The sequence below is a fragment of the Ranitomeya imitator genome, chromosome 5 (genome assembly GCF_032444005.1).
Source record: "Ranitomeya imitator isolate aRanImi1 chromosome 5, aRanImi1.pri, whole genome shotgun sequence".
In the NCBI taxonomy this organism is placed as follows: domain Eukaryota; kingdom Metazoa; phylum Chordata; class Amphibia; order Anura; family Dendrobatidae; genus Ranitomeya; species Ranitomeya imitator.
Window position 1 is genome coordinate 607,353,466 of NC_091286.1, and position 25,357 is coordinate 607,378,822.

General features: G+C 46.2%; 1 protein-coding gene across 2 annotated transcripts in view; it reads right to left on the reverse strand.

Moving 5' to 3' along the window:
• The window catches only part of PXDN (peroxidasin), a 223,652-nt gene that overhangs the window by 24,533 nt on the left and 173,762 nt on the right, over positions 1 to 25,357 (reverse strand). For both annotated transcript variants that reach the window (XM_069728002.1, XM_069728001.1), the window contains 2 exons: positions 14,145 to 14,257; positions 6,351 to 6,507 (listed from right to left, as the gene is read on the reverse strand). In XM_069728002.1, coding sequence (XP_069584103.1) covers positions 6,351 to 6,507; positions 14,145 to 14,257 — 270 coding nt within the window. The remainder of the gene's footprint in view (positions 1 to 6,350; positions 6,508 to 14,144; positions 14,258 to 25,357) is intronic.

The following is a 25,357-nucleotide window of genomic DNA, read 5'->3' on the forward strand; positions in this document are numbered from 1 at the left end:
ATAGTGATCCCAAGCACACTGCCATCTTTTTAAGTGAGAGAACTTGCACAATTGGTAGCTGACTAAATACTTTTCCCCACTGTATACCAATTCAGTCTGAAAAATGCAGACTTATTGGTACCATTATGCAAAAGGCACTGCTATGCTATTAAATATGGGGTGACTCAGACGGGAGACTCTTCAGTCCATATTACAATCTAAAGAATATTCTGTTCGCTCAGTAATAGTCGTATTATCAAGTCATCAACCCAAGACATCAAACTCAAGATCTTCCCACCGAGTCTGAACAGTAACTACTAATTACAAAGTTATTTAAAGTTAACAGATGTGGAATAAAAGGAATAGTTCAGTAGAACAAATTATCTAAAGGATGCAAAACTACTTCAAGGTACAGCAGTTACTTCATCTAAACTTAAGAATTGCTAAAAGCCCAAGATAACTAAAAGGAAAGGGCCTGAGGCAGAAAACAAGATCAAGATGGAGTCAAGTTTTACAGGAATTAAGGTTTTCAGTGTCTTCACATAGATTTTAATTCTTGAGCCCAAGGTGGCTGTGGATGTGGTCTATGTGCAACGTGTGCCAACTCCTGAGAGCTTCAACCATAGTGTCATTTTTACATATCGCATCCACTTTTCAATAATAGATAACATTCTGAGGAAGCATCTCAATTACATGAAGCAACAATATATTATACAATTATAATTGCCGATACTCCAGAATTTGTGAGGGCTGTCTTTTTTTGTAATTAGTAAAGCAGCTGGATGCATATAATCTCTCCCCAAAAGCGGATGTATTAGGTTATTTTTTGGGGGGTGGGGGGAGCTGGGAATAGATGGAAACTGGACCAACAGACAGACAGACAACTCGGACTTAAAATATGGTCGTGTGAACGAGCTCTAGGGTTTATTTCACATTGCGTTGTTGCTTTACATGTGAGGCATAAGTGCAGAGGCAGGATAAGTCCTAAATTAGTAAAGCAGAGATCTGATTGGTCGTTATAGGCGACAAAGGCAGGTTTTTTTTAGCAGTTTGATACATGGAACAAATTTATGAAAGTTGTTTAGAAGGAAAACAGACTTTGCTGCCTATAGAAACCAGCAACCAACAACACTAGGAGAAAGGAAAAATGCTCTGTGGATACATTATACTGGATTAAATTTAAAAAAAAAAAAAAAAAAAAGCTTGGGTCAGATTTAGGAAAAAAAAGTGTAAAAAAAAAATGTAGCTACCTATTCTTTCCGTAAGGGCAATCTTTTGACAGCCTGTGGGCACCTAAGCCCAGAATTTATGAGCCATCATTTTTACATTCTTTTAAATTGGCTTTATTGTGCAGATTTATCAGACAATCAGTGAGTGATGCCGTGTATATGTTAAAATGTTTTACATGTGTCAAATTGCAAGATGTCAACTTCTTTGACTTCAATAGGTGGGAAAGAACAGGAGGTCAAGTGTTAAATATCCCCATACACATCAGGTTAACATTGGCCAATGCCATTAACTTTGCATAACCAACCAAATCTTTGGTCCATCACAACCTTAACAGACTAGTACAGACAGACCGGTCGTCAGACGCCCCAGTCCGCTAGCCAAAACCGCATGGATCCAGGGATCGTCCCAACGAACGCCCGCTCTCCTTTTAACGTGGGCATATGCTACACAGACAACAAAGAGTGAGGGGAAAACAGTGTGGCAATGCTTTATTGTACCACAAAACAGGCAGATAACACGTAGAACAGTCCCAGCAAAATACCCCAAGATGGTGCACATTACAGAGTCTTACCCTTCCGCTGACTCGCCGCAGCTGTTAAGAGCTTCCAGGGTCGACTACCCCACCTGTGGCAAGCACACCGAGAGGAGGAAACGACAAGCTTAGGAAGATGACAGACCATTCAGGTACAAGGACAGTTGACCCGAGGGTCACAACCTGGATTCTTCGAACATCTCCATGGAGCCAGGCAACTGGCGGGTCCCAATCCTGGCTTTCTCCAAATGTATCCACGGTTCAGTGATGGTCAATGGAGCAGATCTATATTTTTCCAACCAGGGCAGAGGTCCCCTAGGTTGTTTCCTGAAGAATAATAGATCTGAGTCCCTCATGATGGAGCCATGATGTATTGGCAGCAGTCCTGTAGGGTCCCCTGGATGTTTGGATGTCTTGGCAGAATCTCTGGCTGTCTCTATCTCTCTATAGAGGCATGTCACCTCTTTTTATACTTAAGTGTCCTTCATACAGTATTGACATAAAGGGTGAGAATGGAGATTATATCAAGTAGCATTGCTTGATTATTTGATCTATTTGCATAGTTTTTCCTACCCTGTTGACAAAGTCACGAAAACTATCTAGCCTACACAATGCACAATTAGCATATCAGTAAGCATCACTAGTCATCAAGGATAAGAACACAATAGGTCATGTGAAATGTCAATATTAAAGGCTTGCACAAGCAAAAGTGTTTTCTTGACCAATACATATTCAAAAGCCAACATCCAGATAATAGTGTATTCTTCTTGGTTTCCTAAAATAGTCGTCTGGTTAATTAAGATGATGTGTCTCCACATTGCTCCCGAATCTTAATTAGCCAGACGTGATAGGATTCCGATCATCCTTCTCCACTTATGGGGAACATTCTACAACATGTCTTTAAGCACAGTCAGGAATGTTAAGAGGTCTCACCATTATCACACAAAACTTTCTATCATCCAGTTTACTCAGAGCATATTCCATGTCCTGCTTGCAAAAATATACTCCACACGTAATTGATGAGAAACAATTGGCATCCATTGTGTCCACACATGGCCTCCTCTGCATTCTATAGTTAATGGATTAAATTCCATTCAATCCATGAAAGCTGGCACAGCTCCTGTAGTTTCCGTTTTCTTGTTGCAGCTGTACATCCATTCTGGTTTTCTTCCCGAGGCCAACTTGGTGGGGGTGGACACAGTACTGTCCGAAACCTGATTTACATACCTCATCAATGGTCTGCAAGGTATGTCTGTATGCCTCTATGGTTATGAATCCCTGGAAAATGTCTTGAGAAAACCAGTCCCCTGTAGCTCCCCCGGTTCCGCCGGGCTGAGTAGTATCCCACCGCTGCCACCATAAATGTGGAGACAAGGACGGTCGGGCAGGCACCCCAGTCTGCTAGCCGACGTGGACCAGTGATCATCCCTCCGAACGCCAGCTCTCCCTTTTATTGTGGGCATAACTCTACTCAGACAACACAGGGTGAGGGTAAAACAGTGTGGCAATGCTTTATTGAACCACAAAACAGGCAGATAACACGTAGAACAGTCCCAGCAAAATATCCCAAGATGGTGCACATTACAGAGCTTCACCCTTTCACGGACTCGCTGGGATAATGGCAGCTGTTACTTCAGTGCTCCCAGGGTCGACTACCCCACCTGTGGCATACGCACAGAGAGGAGGTAACGACAAGCGTAGGAAGAGGACAGTCCATTAAAGAACAAGACCAGTTGACCTGAGAGTCACAACCTGGCTTCAACTTCCAGGGTCGATTACCCCACCTGTGTCACGCATATTGAGAGGAGGTAACGACAAGCTTAGGAAGATGACAGTCCTTTCAGGTACAAGGTCAGTTGACCCGAGGTTACAACTTGGCTTCTCCTAACATCTCCATGGAGCCAGGCGACCGGCGGGTCCCAATCCTGCCTTCCTCCCAACATATCCATGGTTCAGCAATAGTGATGAGCGAATATACCCGTTACTCGAGATTTCCCGAGCACGCTTGGGTGTCCTCCGAGTATTTTTTAGTGCTCGGAGATTTAGTTTTTAGCACCGCAGCTGAATGATTTACATCTGTTAGCCAGCATAAGTACATGGGGGGTTGACTGGTTGCGAGGGTCGGCAATGGTCAACATAGCAGATCTATATTCTTCCAACTTTGGCCGATGTCCCCTAGGTTGCTTCCTGTGGCATGATAGATCCGTGTCCCTCGTGATGGAGCCATGATGTTTGGATGTCTTGGCAGAATCTCTGGCTGTCTCTCGCTATAGAGGTATGTAACCTCTTTTTATACTCAACAAGTGTCCTTCATTCAGTATTGACAAAAAGGGAAAGAATGGAGGTGAGATCAAGTAGCATTACTTGATAATTTGATCTGTTTGCATAGTTTTTCCTCCCCGGTTTTCAAAGTCACCAAACAATCTAGCCTACATAATGCATAATTAGCATATCAGTAAACATCACTTGTCATCCGGATAAGAGCACGATGTTATATGAAATGTCAATATTACAGGCTTACACAAGCAAAAGTTTGATTTCTTGACCAACACAAATTCAAAAGCCAACATACAGATAACAGTCTATTCTTCTTGGTTTGCTAAAAATAGTCGTCTGGTTAATTAAGATACAATGGTGTATGTCCTCATCCCCACTACTGGACAACCCCATATAAAAATGTCCCCACTACTGGAAATTACCATATAAATGTCTCTACTAATGGACAACCCCTTATAAATGTCCCACTGTCCGCTCTACAAGAATAGTGAAGGCTGCCTTTCCTCTTGCGATATTGTTTATATCACGAGATCGCTGGGAGAAAGGGCTGAGAGAGAAGCAACAACATCAGTCTGGGAGCCAAAATTGATTTTTTTTATTTTATGCAGCCCCTTGTTAACCCCTTACCGGCATCGGACGTACTATACCGTCCGATGCCGGCTCCCCTGCTTTGATGCAGGGCTCCGCGGTGAGCCCGCACCAAAGCCGGGACATGTCAGCTGTTTTGAACAGCTGACATGTGCCCGTAATAGGCGCGGGCAGAATCGCGATCTGCCCGCACCTATTAACTAGTTAAATGCCGCTGTCAAACGCAGACAGCGGCATTTAACTACCGCTTCCGGCCGGGCGGCCGGAAATGACGTCATCGCCGACCCCCGTCACATGATCGAGGGTCGGCGATGCTTGTGAATGGTAACCATAGAGGTCCTTGAGACCTCTATGGTTACTGATTGCCCGTCGCTGTGAGCGCCACCCTGTGGTCAGCGCTCACAGCACACGTGCAATTCTTCTACATAGCAGCGATCAGCAGATCGCTGCTATGTAGCAGAGCCGATCGCGTTGTGCCTGCTTCTAGCCTCCCATGGAGGCTATTGAAGCATGGCAAAAGTTAAAAAAAAAAGTTTAAAAAAATGTGAAAAAAATAAAAAAAACATAAAAGTTTAAATCACCCCCCTTTCGCCCCAATCAAAATAAATCAATAAAAAAATATCAAATCTACGCATATTTGGTATCGCCGCGCTCAGAATCGCCCGATCTATCAATTAAAAAAAGTATTAACCTGATCGCTAAACAGCGTAGCGGGAAAAAAATTCGAAACGCCAGAATTACATTTTTTTGGTCGCCGCGACATTGCATTAAAATGCAATAACGGGCGATCAAAAGAACGTATCTGCACCGAAATGCTATCATTAAAAACGTCATCTCGGCACGCAAAAAATAAGCCCTCAACCGACCCCAGATGATGAAAAATGGAGACGCTACGAGTATCGGAAAATGGCGCAATTTTTTTTTTTTTTTTAGCAAAGTTTGGAATTTTTTTTCACCACTTAGATAAAAAATAACCTAGTCATGTTTGGTGTCTATGAACTCGTAATGACCTGGAGAATCATAATGGCAGGTCATTTTTAGCATTTAGTGAACCTAGCAAAAAAGCCAAACAAAAAACCAATGTGGGATTGCACTTTTTTTGCAATTTCACCGCACTTGGAATTTTTTTCCCGTTTTCTAGTACACGACATGCTAAAACCAATGATGTCGTTCAAAAGTACAACTCGTCCCGCAAAAAATAAGCCCTCACATGGCCAAATTGACGGAAAAATAAAAAAGTTATGGCTCTGGGAAGGAGGGGAGCGAAAAACGAACACGGAAAAACGAAAAATCCCCCGGTCATGAAGGGGTTAACATATATAACAGGTTGTCCACTATTGGACAACCCCTTTAAATAAGACATATAGAGAATACATGAACATACTAACTTCTTATTTTGGATAGGACAGATCACATCATACATTGCCAGAGGAGATATATGAAGAAACAGGGCTTCAATGGACTACCTGTTATATGTCATTCATAACTATGGTGTGATCTTGTGCAGCCAAGAAGGCTTTGGGACACCAAGGTGTGACTGCTGCTTCCGCACCCCCTTGTAGCCTTAATCAGTACACTGGACCAAAATGACTAATGACACAGCAGCAACTTTAAAGTCAAAGTCTTTTTTTTTCCTTTCTTGGATTTTCTTCCCCGTCACCATTCTGAGCATTAACAATGGCTAGGGTTAAGTATTAACCACATGGTGGGCTCCATAAGCGAAAAAGCAAAATAATGATCTTACCAGTCACAGTCAGAACCATGCTTGTGGCAGAATACCCAATACTACTTCTTGCTACGCATTCATATCGACCTTGGTCTGCTGGGCCAACATCGTGGATGGCTAAATAGCCATTCGGGCTAATGTGGAATTTCCCACTTTCAGTTACTTGTATGCCATCCTACAACAAAACAATCATTTATTTCACAGTATCCACATAGCACCAAATAATTCTGACCCCTTTTGAGGCTCAAAAACTAATCTTTTTACCAAGACTCCAGAAAAAAACACTTAAAAAAAGTAACAGTTGCCAAATTATTTTTTCAAAAATTAATAATGTACATGAAAATAAGAACCTTTGTAACATATCTAATAAGTAAAATTATTATTTTATTATTGCTTCACTTATATAGCGCTATCATATTCCACAGCGCTTTACATACATTATCATCACTGACCCCATTGGGGCTCACAATCTAGACTCCCTATCAGTATATCCAGAATCTGGTAGGAAACCGGAGAGCCAGGAAGAAAACCACGCAAACAAGGGGAGAGCATACAAAATCTGGTTCTTTCCCTGCCAGGACTCAACATTAATTTTCAAAATTCCTAATTTATGGGGAAAATCTATCTTTAGTTAAAACAGACTTCCTCATTAATGAAATGGGAGATAGCAGTTGGTGCTCATAAAGTTATATGGAAAACTTAAAAGGGGTATTCCTATTTCCAAGATCCTATCCAAATATGTAGTAGGTGTAATAATAATAATATTAGCAAATACCTCCAATTAGAAATGTAGCATAGTTCTTCTCATTCGGTATCTCTCTTTCCTCATGTGCAGGCATTGCAGAGCCTTTGGTATCCATGCTTACGACCACAATATAGTGACAGTTGCTAGTGGTCATAACTATGGATACCTAAGGTCCTGCAATGCCTGCACATGAGGAAAGACATACCGAATGAGCAGAACTATACTACATTTCTAAGTGGAGAGTTTTGCTAATATTATTATTATTACACCTACGACATATCGGGATAGGATCTTAAAAGCACCAATTGTCATCTCCTATGTCAGTAATACAAAAGTTTGTCTTCACTCAATACAGATTTTACCTATGAACTTAAAGTGAATGATCAGTCCATGAAGGGAAAGAGGTCCGAAGGGGATAGAGACCCGAAGGGGGATAGAGACCCGAAGGGGGATAGAGACCCGAAGGGGGATAGAGACCCGAAGGGGGATAGAGACCCGAAGGGGGATAGAGACCCGAAGGGGGATAGAGACCCAAAGGGGGATAGAGACCCAAAGGGGGATAGAGACCCAAAGGGGGATAGAGACCCAAAGGGGGATAGAGACCCAAAGGGGGATAGAGAACCAAAGGGGATAGAGACCCAAAGGGGGATAGAGACCCAAAGGGGGAAAGAGACCCAAAGGGGGAAAGAGACCCAAAGGGGGAAAGAGACCCAAAGGGGGAAAGAGACCCAAAGGGGGAAAGAGACCCAAAGGGGGAAAGAGACCCAAAGGGGGAAAGAGACCCAAAGGGGGAAAGAGACCCGAAAGGGGAAAGCGACCCGAAAGGGAAAGAGGCTGATTCCCCTGGTGAGATTTATTAACTTATGGTCGCCAAACGATTGGATTTATAAAAAATTAAAAAATGATGTTTACGCTTTAAACAACGGAGTTGACCATAGATATTCAAGTTTAGGATCGTTAGATTAACAGTAACTACACAATGATAAACGCTTAGTATGACAAATATCTCCATGGAAATCGGAGATGGATAAAAAAAAAATCTGTCAGCACAAAATGACTGTTCAAAGCATGTGTTTGCAGTGTGTGACAAAACACTCTGGGATCGCCTTTGCTGGGGTCAAAGGTCACGTGGTTTGTGCATTGAATCTGAGGCGTACAGCAGGTTTCTGAGCAGGCTGACCTCAGGTCAGATTTATTAACGTGAAAGCAACACAAAAAACAAAACATAAAAATAAATCCTAGCCTGTCCGGCACTAACTAAACAAATACGTTGCTATCTCAACAACTGGGGGGGCTTCTCCCACCCAGCTAACATCACACAGATCTTGAGCAGAGCTCTTCACTCACGTTTGTCTCACACAGGCAGGCAATCTGTGTGCCCCAGGTAGACACTGGAAACACCCAGCTGGTCATCTTTTATTCCTGCAACCATTAACCCATTAGCACCCTGAAGATACTGAGTGGCCTAATTCACATAGGACAAACACCTGGGCGAGATATATCTGCCTCCAACTACCACACCAGCATGAGTCTTACATATCCCCCCCCCCCCTTGCTCAGACCACTCCGGTCGAGCAAGAACACTTTTGAAACAGTGCACTCGGGATAGGGCATCGGCGTTCCCCATGTGCACCCCAGGTCGGTGCTCCACCGTAAAAGAGTAAGCCTGCAGGGCAAGGAACCACCGGGTTACCTGACTATTACGGTCCTTGTGGAGGTGCATCCACTTGAGAGGGGCATGGTCTGTGACCAGCCTAAACTTCCTACCAGCCAGGTAATACTTGAGGGAGTCGAGAGCCCATTTAATGGCTAGGCACTCTTTTTCAACCACCGCATACCTCTGCTCATGTACATTCAGTTTCCGACTGAGATAGAGGACCGGGTGTTCGACTCCGTCCCTCACCTGGGAAAGTACAGCTCCGACACCAGTATCAGAGGCATCAGTTTGTACCACAAACTCGCTGCTGAAATCAGGAGTCACTAGTACGGGCTGAGAGCACAAAGCCTGTTTCAGGCTGTGGAAGGCCTCTTCAGCAGCTGAGGTCCATTTTACCATGACGGAACCCTTCCCCTTGGTAAGATCCGTCAAGGGAGTAGCCATGGCTGCAAAATTGGGTATGAACCGGCGATAATAGCCGGCAATCCCCAGGAAAGCCTGCACTTGTTTCTTGTTCACTGGTTGTGGCCAGCCCTGAATTGCCTGTATTTTGTCGATCTGGGGTTTAACCACTCCTCGGCCAATCACGTAGCCCAAGTATCGAGCTTCTTCAAGCCCGATGTGGCATTTCTTGGGGTTTGCCGTTAAACCTGCATCTCGCAGGTCATCAATCACCGCTTGTACCTTCTGGAGATGAGTTTCCCAGTCCATGCTGTAAATTACGATGTCATCCAGGTAGGCAGAAGCGTACTGTCTGTGAGGCCTCAAGACTCGATCCATCAATCTCTGGAACGTTGCGGGAGCTCCGTGAAGTCCAAACGGCATATAGACATACTGGAACAGACCTTCCGGTGTAGCAAATGCCGTCTTCTCTCTGGCTGCCTCGGCCAGAGGAATCTGCCAGTACCCCTTTGTTAAATCCAGGGTCGTAATGTATCGGGCTTTACCAAGCCGGTCGATCAACTCATCGACCCGGGGCATAGGATACGCATCAAATTTAGAAACTGCATTCAGTTTCCTAAAGTCATTACAAAACCGGATGGAGCCATCCGGTTTAGGTATCAACACAATTGGACTGGACCAGGCGCTGTGTGACTCCTCAATGACTCCTAAGTCCAACATTGCCATCACTTCCCGGAAGACGGCTTCACGGCGGGCTTCCGGAATCCGGTAGGGCTTCACATGAACAGTGACGCCAGGCTCTGTGACAATCTCATGTTTCACCAATTTAGTCCGGCCAGGTTTTTCGGAGAAAAACTGTCGGTTCTGTAACAAAAATTGCCTAACCTCAGATTTCTGTCGTTCTCAGCAACCTGCACCTCTGGTACAGTAGGTGAACAAACCGGACGGGGCAGATCCGCCGTTAGGGCAGAGCGGTCTTTCCAGGATTTTATCAGATTCACATGATAAATCTGTTCCGGTTTTCTCTTACCCGGCTGGTACACTTTATAGTTCACTTCACCAACTCTTTCTTGGACCTCAAATGGGCCCTGCCATTTCGCCAGGAATTTACTATCCACCGTAGGGATTAGGACCAACACCCTATCGCCGGGTGCAAATGTACGGACCTTAGCGCCTCTATCATAACTTTGCCTCTGGGCTACCTGGGCCTGTAACATATGGTCCCTAACAATGGGCATGACAGCGGCAATACGATCCTGCATTTGTGTTACATGGCCGATCACCGTTTTAAAGGGAGTGACTTGACCTTCCCAGGTTTCTTTTGCGACGTCCAGCAGTCCCCGGGGACGACGGGCGTACAACAGTTCGAAAGGCGAAAACCCTGTGGAAGACTGGGGAACTTCCCTAATGGCAAACAGCAAATAGGGTAACAACAAGTAATCCCAGTTCTTCCCATCTTTGTCTATCGCCTTCCGGAGCATCTGTTTTAAGGTTTTGTTGAAGCGCTCAACCAGGCCATCTGTTTGAGGGTGATAGACAGACGTACGCAACGGGTCTATTTGTAAGAGCCTGCAGAGCTCCTTCATTACCCTCGACATAAAGGGAGTCCCCTGGTCGGTGAGTATCTGTTTTGGAATTCCCACCCGACTAAACACTTGTACCAATTCCTTAGCGATCGTCTTGGTAGCTGTGTTACGCAAAGGGACGGCTCCCGGGTAACGAGTGGCATAGTCCATGATGACGAGGATATGTTGGTGCCCACGTGCGGATCGGGGAAGGGGCCCAACCAAAGCCATCCCAATTCTCTCAAAAGGGACCCCGATGATAGGAAGGGGTACCAAAGGGCTACGGAACTGAGATTTAGGGGCCGCGATTTGGCACTCTGGACAGGACTCACAATAGTTACGCACATCACAATGTATTCCAGGCCACACAAAACAATGCAATATCCTTTCTGTGGTTTTCTGTACCCCCAGATGTCCCCCCATTATATGTCCGTGGGCCAAATCCAGTACCTTCCGCCGATAAGGTTTGGGTACCACTAACCGTTGCACTGTGTCTTCCCCTTTTTTCTCTACCTGGTAGAGCAAATCATTTTCAAGAACCATATACGGGTACGCTAGCCTAGTGTCAGGTTCTACGGGTACCCCATCTATCATTTTTACATTTTTCCTAGCCGGAGTTAGGGTAGGATCTTTCATTTGCTCGCTGTGGAAGTCATCCACCTGGACTCCCAAATCTGGCAGGCAGGGTGCCGGATGGCTGTCTGCCTCCGCCTCTCGCTGAGGTTCCTCAGTTTCCTCCGTTTCCACCGCCATGACGGAGAAGGGGTACTGAAGGTTAGATTCACCAACCTCCCCAGCAACATCTTCCTGTGGGGTCTCCTCTAGGTACTCGGGACCTCCAGATGGCATGGGAGAAGATTCACGGGTACAGCTACCGTGAAGGAGCAACTGATTCTCCCACAACTGCCAGAAATAGGGAAAATCCCTGCCCAGGATTACATCCTGTAACAATGCGGGGACGAGTCCCACTTTGTGCTGCACTGACCCGTAGGGAGTAGAAATCCATATGACCGCTGTTAAGTACGAGTGGGTGTCACCATGCACACACGTCACAGAAAACTTGTCAGACGGACCAGATGGAAGTGCCACCAGACTAGCTTTCACCAGAGTCACCACACTTCCAGAGTCTAGTAATGCCACAACATTTTTCCCATCAACAGATAATTCACACAGGTGTTTCACTGTATCATTTTGACCCGCATTCACACTCACTAGCTGTGTAACCAAAGACATGCGTTTTCTAGAGTCTATAACGTCGCACTGCATGGGTTCAGCGGTAACAGGACAGTTCGCAGAAACATGACCCTTCTCATGGCAGCGGAAACACCTAACAGGTCCCCTACTGAGACCACCGTCCAATACTCTTGGTCTCGGAGTGCGAGCAGTCCCGGACTCCTCCCCCACAGTTTTAAGCGATTTTCCTTCACCCGTGGTCCCTGGAACAGTCTTACCGGTTCCACGAGGAGGAGGCACAGACCGGGGGCTGGCGGTGTCGTCGGGAAGTCCTTCTGCCACGGAATAACGCTCGACCAACTCCACAAGTTGATCCGCTGTCGTGGGATTTCCTTGGCTTACCCACCTTTTCAGCGCTGGGGGTAGTACTCTCAGGTACTTGTCCAGGACAACCCGCTGGATTATTTCGGGTATTGTCAGTACCTCGGGTTGCAGCCATTTCTTTGTCAAGTAGATCAGGTCGAACATCTGAGACCGCGCCGGTTTATCTTGCTGGTATGTCCACTGATGTACCCTCTGTGCACGGACAGCCGTCGTCACACCCAGCCGGGCCAGGATCTCAGCTTTCAGTTTCTCAAAGTCCTGAGCGACCTCCGGGTCCAAATCATGGTAAGCTTTTTGGGCCTCGCCGGAGAGAAACGGGGCAATCAAATCGGCCCATCGTGCCTTCGGCCACTTCTCTCTCAATGCCGTCCGCTCAAACGTTGTCAGGTATGCCTCGACGTCATCTTCTGCAGTCAGCTTTTGCCAGTATCGACTCACATGGATCCTTCTGGACTCTGCTTCCAGGTCAGCGTCAGGCATGCTCACCAGGCGCTGCGCCACCTGTTGGAGAAGTTGGCGGTCTGCAACCGTCATGTCCAGTAACTCCTTCAGCTGTGCGGCCATCAAGCGATTAGCTTCGTGCTGTGCGGCAGTGGCCTGCTGCTGTACGGCAGTGGACTGTACTAAGGCTTTCACCACGTCTTCCATGCTGTCGCCTGTGCCACGGTATGCCCGCGTTCTCCACCACAATGTGACAAAACACTCTGGGATCGCCTTTGCTGGGGTCAAAGGTCACGTGGTTTGTGCATTGAATCTGAGGCGTACAGCAGGTTTCTGAGCAGGCTGACCTCAGGTCAGATTTATTAACGTGAAAGCAACACAAAAAACAAAACATAAAAATAAATCCTAGCCTGTCCGGCACTAACTAAACAAATACGTTGCTATCTCAACAACTGGGGGGGCTTCTCCCACCCAGCTAACATCACACAGATCTTGAGCAGAGCTCTTCACTCACGTTTGTCTCACACAGGCAGGCAATCTGTGTGCCCCAGGCAGACACTGGAAACACCCAGCTGGTCATCTTTTATTCCTGCAACCATTAACCCATTAGCACCCTGAAGATACTGAGTGGCCTAATTCACATAGGACAAACACCTGGGCGAGATATATCTGCCTCCAACTACCACACCAGCATCAGTCTTACAAGTGGAAATACTGAGTGCAAAACAAGCGCAAAATTGGGTTATAACTGGTAGACAGAGTGAAGGGACGAGCTCGGCCAGGCTCACCTGGTATGGCTGCATGTTTGCAACCACTGAAATGACATCAGACAGCTGCTTCCATACACGGGTTGTCACACCGAAAAGTTGCTGTTCCAGGAAAGATGTGTAAAACCTGCGCTGCTGATGGAATTCCAGGACACAATGTATTCGGAATTAAATTTTATTAAAAGGCTATTTACAAGTACATCGTGTCCTGGAATTCCATTGGCCGCGTAGGTTTTACACATCTTTCCTGGAACAGCAAACCATGTAGGTGGTGCTGCACACTTGGCACAGCTGAGCAGTTCAGACCACCTTCCACTTACGTGTTCTCCATCCATCCCCATAGTCCTCTTCCTTGATTGACAGCTCAGGATTTACGGGAACCAAAAGAGGGCGGAAAAAAAGATTGAAAACAAGCAAGTGGGAGGGCGGTACTGATTGGGCCACACCGATGGCGCACCAAAAGCCTGTGCTTGGTTTGAACAGTCATTTTGTGGTAACAGATTCCTTTATAAATAACTGGCAGAATGACAGAAGCAGTTTATATCCTAGGTAAGAAAAAACTGACAGACAGAAAACACAACCACAGAATCGTGTCCGATTGTAGAACATCCAATATCCATGTTGTGAATGCTGAGAAAATTCAGAAATACCAGTTTATTTTTTAATACAACCTATTACCTTGTTCCATGTTATGACAGGTAATGGATCTCCCTGAGAACTGCAAGGAATCCGGACTTCAGAACCAACCTCCGCTGTCATGTCATTGGGCACAGTAGCAAAAACAGGGGTAACTGGAAAAATACATTTGGGATTAATACAGAACAGAGGAAAAAAATATGTTGTGAAAACACTCTCTAGGAGAGGTCAGAAATAGTGAAATATACAAAAACACACACGCAAACATATTTCACTATGAGCCCTTCCTAAAAGGGGTTGCCTCATCACAGACAACGATATGAAGCAAGCTATGCATCTCCACTGCATTTGCTGAACCCACCAGAGGGAGGGCTGCTGACCGTTATTGTCACCGGTGGATCAAATATAGCATCCTCAGCAGCCCTCTTTCCCCCAATCTTCGATGTCCATACGCAATACAGTTGTCTTAACCCCTTAATGACTGCCGATACGCCTTTTAACGGCGGCAGTTAAGGGTACTTAAACCACAGCGCCTTTATAAAAGTGTATACCCGAGAACATGATTCGGGTCGGTTTTTACCGACCCCCGGTAAAAAAAAACTGAATTCCCATTTAATTTCTCTGTCCTCCGATGTGATCGCACATCAGAGGACAGAGAAATGGGGTCCCCGATACTCACCCGTCTCCCCTGATGCTCCTCGTGGCTCCCGATGGGCGGCGCCATCTTTTTCGGGAAAAAATGGCGGGCGCAGTGCGCCCGCCGGCCGGCACCTGGAAGATCTTTGGGGTCTCGGCTGCCGGGTGTAGCCGAGACCCCTAAAGAACATGATCGGGGTTGGTTTTTACCGACCCCTGTTTTGTGATCGCAGGTAAATAACCGTTTACCGGCGACCGCAAAAAGAAAAAAAAAAAAGCGGCATGTCATTCTCTGTCCTCTGATGTGATTGCACATTAAAGGACAGAGAAATAGGGGGATTCGGGGACCCTGTCATACTTACCGATGTCCCTGGGTCCTCCTGCATCCCCTCCTTGCCGCCGGCTTCTTCCTCCGGGAAGAAAATGGCTGGCGCATGCACAGTGCGCCCGCCATGATGTGCCGGCCGGCAGAGGAAGATTCTTCCTCTTGTTTTATTTTGGTCACTGTGAGATCATATCACAGTGATTAAAATATAAAAAAATAGGGATTTTTGTGTACTCACCGTAAAATCCTTTTCTCCGAGCCATTCATTGGGGGACACAGACCGTGGGTGTATGCTGCTGCCAATAGGAGGCTGACACTAAGTGATACAAAAAAAGTTAGCTCCTCCCCTGCAGTATATACCCTCCTGCTGGCTCTCAGCTAACCAGTTCGGTGCAAAAGCAGTAGGAGATCAATAACAATATATGAGCGTATAGCATGTCATATTCTAAAAAACAAGCATAAGCTAATAACAGGGTGGGAGCTGTGTCCCCCAATGAATGGCTCGGAGAAAAGGATTTTACGGTGAGTACACAAAAATCCCTATTTCTCCTTCGCCTCATTGGGGGACACAGACCGTGGGACGTCCCAAAGCAGTCCCTGGGTGGGGACAACAATAGATCAGGCCCTGTGTAACCGCTACTTACAAGTGCGCCACCGCGGCCTGCAGAGTCCGCCTGCCCAGACTCACATCTGTGGAAGTGTGGGAATTATAGTGCTTCAAGAATGCATGCGGACTGGACGAATCCGCAAGCTTGCAGGCGTGCCTTGCTGACGCCTGGTGCCTAGAACCCTTGATAGACAGGGAGATAGGCTGACATCTAGCACGGAAGGACTCCTGGATGGTGAAAAGAATTCACCATGTTATCATGGTCGATGAAACGGCTACACCCTTCCTGAAAATGTCAGGAAGCCTTCCTCTACCGTCAGGAAGCCCAAATATAATGTCCAACCTTCAGAAGGACGCTGTCCTCAAGACGTACCTACTCAGAGCACTCACTTCGTCCAGAATATGGGGGATCTTATTCCATTTTGTGGACTGGAGCCAAAAGAGATGAGGGAAGAACTATGCCCTCATAACAGTGGTAATACAGTACCACCTTGGTAACAAGGGATGGAGATGGCCTGAGGACAACCTTGCCTCGAAGGTAATAAGGGAAAAAAGTCTGAAAGAGCAGAGTGAGAATATCGCAGAGGAGAACGGGACGACTTTCCCTGATAGTAAAGTCTGCCCGGATGAAAAAGGAGCCTACTGTAAGGCTCCTAGGAATAATAAGGTCCCAATGATCTAACGGTATGCGATAGGGAAGAACTACGTGTGAAAACTCCCTGTGAGAAAGTCCCTACTTGCAGTTGTGCTGCGATAAGGCAAGAAGATACTAGCTCCGCAAACAAAAAACGGACGTGGTCAGTGCGGATCTCTGAGGATCACTGGGGCCCCTTTCTGCTTCCGAGAGGCTTTCGGAAGCAGTGGAAGGGGAGTTATGGAAACTGGTACCACGGCAGAACCAGAGCATGGAGAGCGATGGCTCTTGGATCTCGAGGCCAAACCACGAACTCGAGTACATTGGCCTTCAGTCTGGATGTCATCCCACCTATAACTGGAGAGCTCCAGTAAGGACAGATCTGATGGAAGACTTCGGGAAGAAGTTTCCACTGACTTGAGGCGGAACCCTGACGGCTGAATTTGTTTGCCGTTCAGAGTTCTACTTCTGGGATATATACTGCCGAGATCACCGAATAATAGACTTCGGCCCATCAGAGAAAGTGAGGTACCTCGGTCATGGCGCCTGATCGTGGGTACCTGCTAGATGACTGACGTAAGGCACCGCCGTGGCATTATCCAATTGAATTCGGATAGGGTGACCCGCCAGAAGTAAGTGGACCTGCTGTAAGACTACCGTTCGGATCTCCAGAACAATGATGGGGAGAAGAAGACTGGCATTGGTAGTTACTAATAACCATTGAACCGGGAGAAAGGCCCTGGATAAAGAAGGAGCTCAGAGACTATTGTCTGAAAGTCTATTTGACTTGCTGAAAACGAGCAGAGCGAAGGAAACCGCTTCCATTGTCACCATTTTTCCTCAGAACTCTCTTAGCAAATCGAATGAAATGAGGGGTGAGTAATCAAGTCCTCAGAACTCTCCTTGCGCGAGCTCCCTGTTGAAGGGCCATGACCTTGTCTCGAGGAAGAATTACCATCCTTCTAGAAGTGTGCAGGATCATCCTCAAAAAGGATATCTGCTGGGCTGGAAATGAGGAGAACTTGTCTAAGTGTAGCTGCCAGCCCAGGAGAGAAGGTATCGCAAGAGATATAGACGACTCAGCGTAGTCCTGGAAGGGCGGCTAGACAGACCAAACAGGGCAGGACGAGCACGCCTCTAGAGTGCAAGATAAACATGACATCCGCCATGATCCGAGCGAACACTCTGGGTGCGGAAGCAAGGCCAAAGGACAAGGTTGTGACATGAAAATGCTGTTGACGAATGGAAAGGCGAAGGAATTTTTGCAGAGGGCAAGCAATCCGAATGTCGATGGGATGCCGGAAACTGCACCTTTTTCTGTTGAAGTAATGGCTGAGCGGAGGAACTCCATCCAAAGAAGGAGGACCATGTCAAAGGTTGTTGGAAGTTTGAGGTCCAGGGTCGATCTTACTTTTCGTTCCCCTGTTTGGAACCAAGATCCCTTAGATCTAGACTGTGCTGGACAATCCTTTGTCAGTCTCCCGCTCAAAGGATTTGATTGGCCAGTTGTTGCTGGTGTGAATCAAGGTAGTTAAGGTCTCCAGCCAGGAGACCATTGCTCTAGCAATCCATGCGGCCGCTAGGGAGGATAGAGCGCTGGACTCGAAGCCGCAAGACGGAACGAACCAGATTTGCTATCTGACAGTCCGTGGTGTTTTTAATTGATGACCCATCAGGTAGGGATACTGGCAGGAATACCACAGGAGATTCTACCCGGTTAATCTGCCCCATGGCAGAATGTGCGGCTGCATCCAGCAGGTCATAGTCTCTTGCCATCTCCTCTTTTCACGGTGCAGAGATAAAAAAAATTAGGCACCCTCGATCCATCAACCTCTTAACAGGGAAGTGGAGAGGAATTGTCCACCTTCTTGCATCATCCACTAAATAGTGGTGATGCCAAGGGGGTGGCTCGTACGCCAAAAAAGGGTGCCTCTATATGTCCACAGAGTACAGGTCTCCAGGTGGACAGGACAGGTTGTCTGGCGTTAGGCCTGGATGCAGAAGAGGAAACATGGAGACGACACTCCGTGTGCTCGTCTGTTGATGGTGTGGGGAGATCGGTGCCCTTTAAAGGACCAGTCGCCCTTAAAAAACAGGCCAGGCATGGCATCCCACGTAGAGGCTTCTGTCCAGTGAATCGCTTATCCGAATTGAATGGCAAATGCTCTCGAGGGAGTTTAGTCTCTGAAGCTCTGGCAAGCTCAGGCAATATTCAATCCATATTCAGAGCCTTGTTGTCATCAAATCATTGGTGAGGGAGCAGGAAACAAAAAACTATCGTTTTCTAGATGCCTGTATGTTTCTAGACGCCTGCACGTTTCTAGAATACTTGCGGCCCCTGCTAGCCGACGGCTCCCATGTAGGATAGGGACCATGTATATTGGTCCTGCGAGCACTCCAAACACAGAGGGTACACAGAGGGATTCAATCTCTTGGTCAGAGAACCATGGATTGGTCAGTGAAGAAGTCCACTGTGGGGAACTAGAGGATAAAGCTGGGGTCGGCGGCGGAGGGCTCCTCGGACTGATCAAGCGCCTTTAAGACCAGGAAATATTGGTCATACGCCTTTAAGACCAGGGAATACTGGTCATGCGCCTTTATGACCAGAGCATACTGGTCATGCGCCTTTAAGACCAGAGAATACTGGTCATGCGCCTTTAAGACCAGAGAATACTGGTCATGCGCCTTTAAGACCAGAGAATACTGGTCATGCGCCTTTAAGACCAGAGAATATTGGTCATGCGCCTTTAAGACCAGAGAATACTGGTCATGCACCTTTAAGACCAGAGAATACTGGTCATGCACCTTCAAGACCAGAGAATACTGGTCATGCACCTTCAAGACCAGAGAATACTGGTCATGCACCTTCAAGACCAGAGAATACTGGTCATGCACCTTCAAGACCAGAGAATACTGGTCATGCACCTTCAAGACCAGAGAATACTGGTCATGCACCTTCAAGACCAGAGAATACTGGTCATGCACCTTCAAGACCAGAGAATACTGGTCATGCACCTTTAAGACCAGAGAGTACTGGTCATGCACCTTTAAGACCAGAGAATACTGGTCATGCACCTTTAAGACCAGAGAATACTGGTCATGCACCTTTAAGACCAAAGAATACTGGTCGTGCACCTTTAAGACCAGGGAATACTGGCCGTGCTCCTTTAAGACCAGGGAATACTGGTCATGCGCCTTTAAGACCAGGGAATACTGGTCATGCGCCTTTAAGACCAGGGAATACTGGTCATGCGCCTTTAAGACCAGGGAATACTGGTCATGCGCCTTTAAGACTGGGAATACTGGCCATATGCCTTTAAGACCAGGCCAGGTACTTCCTTACCCGGGTACTGATGTAGAGTCGATGTGCCCCTTTAATGCAAAAATACTGTCACCCCAGTGTGCGCTGGCCGGGTGGACCAAGATGGCCACCGGGAGCTGCAGAGTTGATAAAATCTCGCAGAGAGCGAGAAGCGCCAATTTGGGGGGCGGAGCCACAGACACGATGTTGAATAGGCCCAAGCCGGGGCCTAAATTTCTGTAGCCGGCGGGCGACACCAGCGGGGCGTTCCAGGCAAGACTTCCAGGATGCGGCCTACAAATCGGCCGAAGCCGGGGACTAAATTTTTGCAGCCATCCAGAGCGTTACCTCAGAGAGGTGGGCCACAGGGAAGTGGCTGAGGCTGCCTGACTGAAGATTGATCCACTCACCATTGATGCGCGTCCCGGCATGGAGCCGCCGCGGATGTGGGTTTCAGCGCTGTTCTGTGCAGCGTGGACGGTGAAGGGATAAGCCTCAATCCATCATCCGTTTGTTAGGGAGGTGGAGAGGACCTGTCCGCCTCCTTGTGCCATCCGCTTTCACAGTGGTGGACGCCATAGAGGGGCCTCTGTACAGCCACGGAGTTCAGTCCGGGTGGACAGGGCCAGTTGTCCGGCATTAGGCCTGGCTCCAGGAGAGGATACATGGAGGCGACACTCCATGTGGTCGCCTGCTGCTGGTGTGGGGAGATCGGGACCATGAAAGGAACCGTCGCCCCTGAAGTGAGCTCAGGCATGGCTTCCCACGTCGCAGGAGAGGGTACGGGGAGGTATACTCGCCGTGCTCGCCTGTTGATGGTTCGGGGGAGATCGGAACCTTGAAAGGAACCGTCGCCCCCTTCACTCCGTTAATTAAAAAATAAAAATTTACAGAAAAGTAAACAATAAAATAAAAACGTTGGGGTCTGAAACAGACCCATGTGCCTCCTACAGACACTAAGCAAGAACTGGTTAGCTGAGAGCCAGCAGGAGGGTTTATACTGCAGGGGAGGAGCTAACTTTTTTTGTATCACTTAGTGTCAGCCTCCTATTGGCAGCAGCATACACCCACGGTCTGTGTCCCCCAATGAGGCGAAGGAGAAATAGTAAATAAACCACCCCCCCCCTTAGGAAAAAATGATAAAATAAAAAAAAAATATGTATTTCTATTTTCCAATTAGGGTTAGGGTTGGGGCTAAAGTTAGGGTTAAGGCTAGGGTTGGGGCTAAAGTTAGGGTTAGGGTTGGGATTAGGGTTGGTATTAGGGTTGGTATTAGGGTTAAGAATGGCATTAGGGTTACGTTTGGGATTAGGGTTAGGTTTGGGATTAGGGTTAAGGTTAGAGTTGGGGTTGGGTTTGAGGTTAGGGCTGAGATTATTATTAGGGGTGTGTTGGGCTTAGGGATTTGATTAGGGCTGGGATTAGGGTTAGGGGTGTTTTGGCATTAGGGTTGTGATTAATGTTATCGGTAGGGCTGGGATTAGGGTTAGGGATGTTTTGGGGTTAGGGTTTTGATTAGGGTTATGGATTGGGTTGGGATTAGCGTTAGGGGTGTGCTGGGGTTACGATTGGAGTTAGAATTGGGGGGGGTTTCCACTGTTTAGGTACATCAGAGGGTCTCCAAACGCGACAGCCAATTTTGCATTCAAAAAGTCAATTGGTGCACCCTCTCTTCTGAGCTCTGCCGTTCGCCCAAACAGTGGTTAACCCCAACATATGGGGTATCAGCTTACTCAGGACTAATTGGACAACAACTTTAGGGGTCCAGTTTCTCCTGTTACCCTTGCGAAAATAAAAAAAATTGGGGACTAAAAAATCATTTTTGTGGGGAAAAAAAGATTTTTATTTTCATGGCTCTGCATCAAAACTTCTGTCAAGCACCACATAGCTAGATAAGTTTCTTGGGGGCTAGTTTCCAAAATAGGGTCACTTGTGGGGGGTTTCTACTGTTTAGGTACATCAGGGGCTCTGAAAATGCAACATGACACCCACAGACCATTCCACCAAAGTCTGCATTTTAAAACGTCACTACTTCCCTTCCGAGCCCTGATGTGTGCCCAAACAGTGGTCCCCCCCCCCCCCACATATGGGGTATCAGCGTACTCAGAACAAATTGGACAACAAATTTTGGGGTCCAGTTTCTCCTGTTATCCTTGGGAAAATAAAAAATTGGGGTAAAAAAAATCATTTTTGTGGAAATAATATATATATTTTCTCGACTCTGAACGCCCAAGCGCTTCACAGAAGTTTATAATGCAAAGTGCTCACCACACATCTAGATAAGTTCCTTGGGGGGTCCAGTTTCCAAAATGGGGTCACTTGTGGGGGGTTTCTACTGTTTAGGTACATCATGGGCTCAGCAAACGCAACATAACGCCCGCAGAACATTTTATCAAAGTCTGCATTCCAAAACGGCGTGCCTTCCCTTCCGAGCTCTGCCGTGCGCCCAAACAGTGGTCCCCCCCCCCACATATGTGGTATCAGCGTACTCAGCATAAATTGAACAATAAATTTTGGGGTCCAATTTATCCTGTTACCCCTTGTGAAAGTAAAAATCTGGGGGTGAAAATTTTTGTGGAAAAAAATTGATTTTTTTTATTTTCATGGCTCTACATTATAAACTTTTGTGAAGCAGTTGGGGGTTCATAGTGCTCACCACACATCTAGATAAGCTCTTTGGGGGTTTTATTTTCCAAAATGGGGTCACTTGTGGGGGGGTTTCTACTGTTTAGGTACATCAAGAGCTCTGCAAATGCAACATGACACCTGCAGACCATTCCATCAAAGTCTGCATTTTAAAACATCACTACTTCCCTTCTGGGCCCCAATGTGTGCCCAAACATAGGTCCCCCCCCACATATGGGGTATCAGCGTACTCAGGACAAACTGGACAACAAATTTTGGGGTCCAATTTCTCCTGTTACCCTTGAGAAAATAAAAAATTGCGAGCTAAAAAAAAATCATTTTTGAGGGAAAAAAAAGGATTTTTTATTTTCATGGCTCTACGTTATAAATTTCTGTGAAGCACTTGGGGGTTCAAAGTGAGAGACGCCTGTGTGCGCAGGTGCTGGCAGCACTCACTGGACGCTGGGGGAGGCACCTCAATGTTTCCTGACTACATGCTTCTCTGGTAAGCAGCACAGCTGCCGCTATTTCTTAAGTGATTAATCAGTATATTAGGGCGCAGTACACTGACAGGAGTTACCCCTGACGAAGCCACTGAGTGTGGCGACACGCGTCGGGTCAGCGTACCCCCTGTCTCCACTCCCCAGGTGGTCCCGTGTGTGTCCAGCAGCCCTTGGCTTCACTTTATATGCCGTGATTGAGCTTTGGTCATCTAGCCCCAGAGGCTCTAGTAACTGTGTGTATGCCTCTTCAGCATGGGAGTCTCTGCAGCTTTGGCACATTGAGTCTCGTACTTACTCTGCTAATAGATATATTAGTCTTTGAACCTGATTCTGCCCTCAGCTGGGCTGGCTATCTACATCTCTATATGTATCTTTATTTATTTCTATGGCAATTGGGGTTCATGTCTAGACGACTCATTTTTTCATGTGTTTGCACCATGGATATTGCCTTCATTAGAACATGGTGCATCTAGGCAATGTGGATCTCCTTACAAGTCATTGTGACACAATGCTGAATGTGCTAGCTATATGACTATATGTGTATTTACCATTTAGCTCTCTTTAATCAATAGCTTCAATATTTCTTTGTATGATAAAATAAGGTGCTGTTCACACAGACCTCACACTCGGTAATAGTAAGGATTTTCTTTATATTTGTCATCTATTGATACTGGGGAGTTGGCTCATACAGGGGGATGGCTCCATTTTGGGCCTAAGTGTACCATGTATAGGTCACAAGGATGACCAATGTTTTAAATGTTTTTAATGTGTGCTCTATGTGGTTTTCTGTGTCCGTCTATACACTTTTGAATAAAATTTGCTCTTTTTACTTGATCCGTGCCTCCGGTGATCCCCGATTTTTGGTCTATTTCTTTCTCTTCTTTTTTGACATCTAGATAAGTTCCTTAATGGGCTTAGTTTCCAAAATGTGGTCACTTGTGGGGGTTTTTCACTGTTTAGGCACATCAGGGGCTCTCCAAACGCGACATGGCGTCCGATCTCAATTCCAGCCAATTCTGCACTGAAACAGTCAATCGGCGCTCCTTCTCTTCCGAGCCCTGCCTTGCACCCAAACAGTGGTTTACCCCACATATAGGGTATCGGCGTATTCAGGACAAATTGTACAACAAATTTTGTGGTTCATTTTCTCTTTTTACATTTGTGAAAATAAAAAAAAATGGTTCTGAATTAAAATGTTTGCAAAAAAAAAAAGTAAAATGTTCATTTTTTCCTTCCACATTGTTTCAGTTGCTGTGAAGCACGTCAAGGGTTAATAAACTTCCTGAATGTGGTTTTGAGCACCTTGAGGGGTGCAGTTTTTAGAATGGTGTCAAGTTTGGGTATTTTCTATCATATAGACCAGGGGTCCCCGACTCCAGTCCTCAAGGCCCACCAACAGGTCATGTTTTTAGGATTTCCTTTGCATTGCACAGGTGATGCAATTATTACCTGGGCAAGATTAAGGAAATCCTGAAAACATGACATGTTGGTGGGCCTTGAGGACTGGAGTTGGGGACCCCTGATATAGACCCCTCAAAGTGACTTTAAATGTGAGATGGTCCCTAAAAAAATGGTTTTGTAAATTTTGTTGTAAAAATGAGAAATCGCTGGTCAACTTTTAACCCTTATAACTTCCTAACAAAAAAAAAATTTGTTTCCATAATTGTGCTGATGTAAAGTAGACATGTGGGAAATGTTATTTATTAACTATTTTATGTGACATATCTCTCTGATTTAAGGGCATAAAAATTCAAAGTTTGAAAATTGCAAAATTTTAAATTTTTTTGCCTTATTTCCGTTTTTTTCATAAATAATCGCAAGTGATATCGAAGAAATTTTACCACTAACATGAAGTACAATATGTCACAAAAAAACAATCTCAGAATCAGCGTGATCCGTTAAAGCGTTCCAGAGTTATAACCTCATAAAGTGACAGTGGTCAGATTTGTAAAAATTGGCTCGGTCATGAAGTACCAAATTGGCTCTGTCACTAAGGGGTTAATGGAAAAATTAATTTAAAAAGAACCTGTCAGTGAAGAATGACTGTTTAAACCAAGTATAGGTGTTCGGTGCACCCTTGGTGTGGCCAAATTATTCGGTGTTCGTTCCCACCAACTTGTTTGCCATCTATCTCTGCCCTTCTCCAGCTCTATAAAGCCAGAGCCTTCAATTGGAAGAGCTATGGGTAGAAGACAAGTAGGCGGGAAGGTTCACCTAAATAATTGGCTTTTCTGAGGGTGCACAAAGCACCAGCGTTAGGTTTGCACAGTCATTCTGTGCCGAGAGTCCCTTTAACTTGTGTTATCAAAAAGCTTACTAATGCGTGGAAATAAAATCCACATTTTCGTCTACTAAACTGGTTCCACGTGCCGAGAGGCGGAATGAATGGTAGAGAGATATATATGCCAATTTACGTACGGTTACTTGAAACATTACGCCAACTACACTTCTGGGAGAGACAGAATTTAACCTTCAATGGTAGCCACCGAATGAATTAAAGGCAATTTCTTTCCTACATACCGTATATAGCACACACAGGATACATGTATATATCCAATGAATAAATATATAGTGGATATGGGTCAGCCACAGGTCTGACCATCTCCCATGGCAGAGCCCAATCT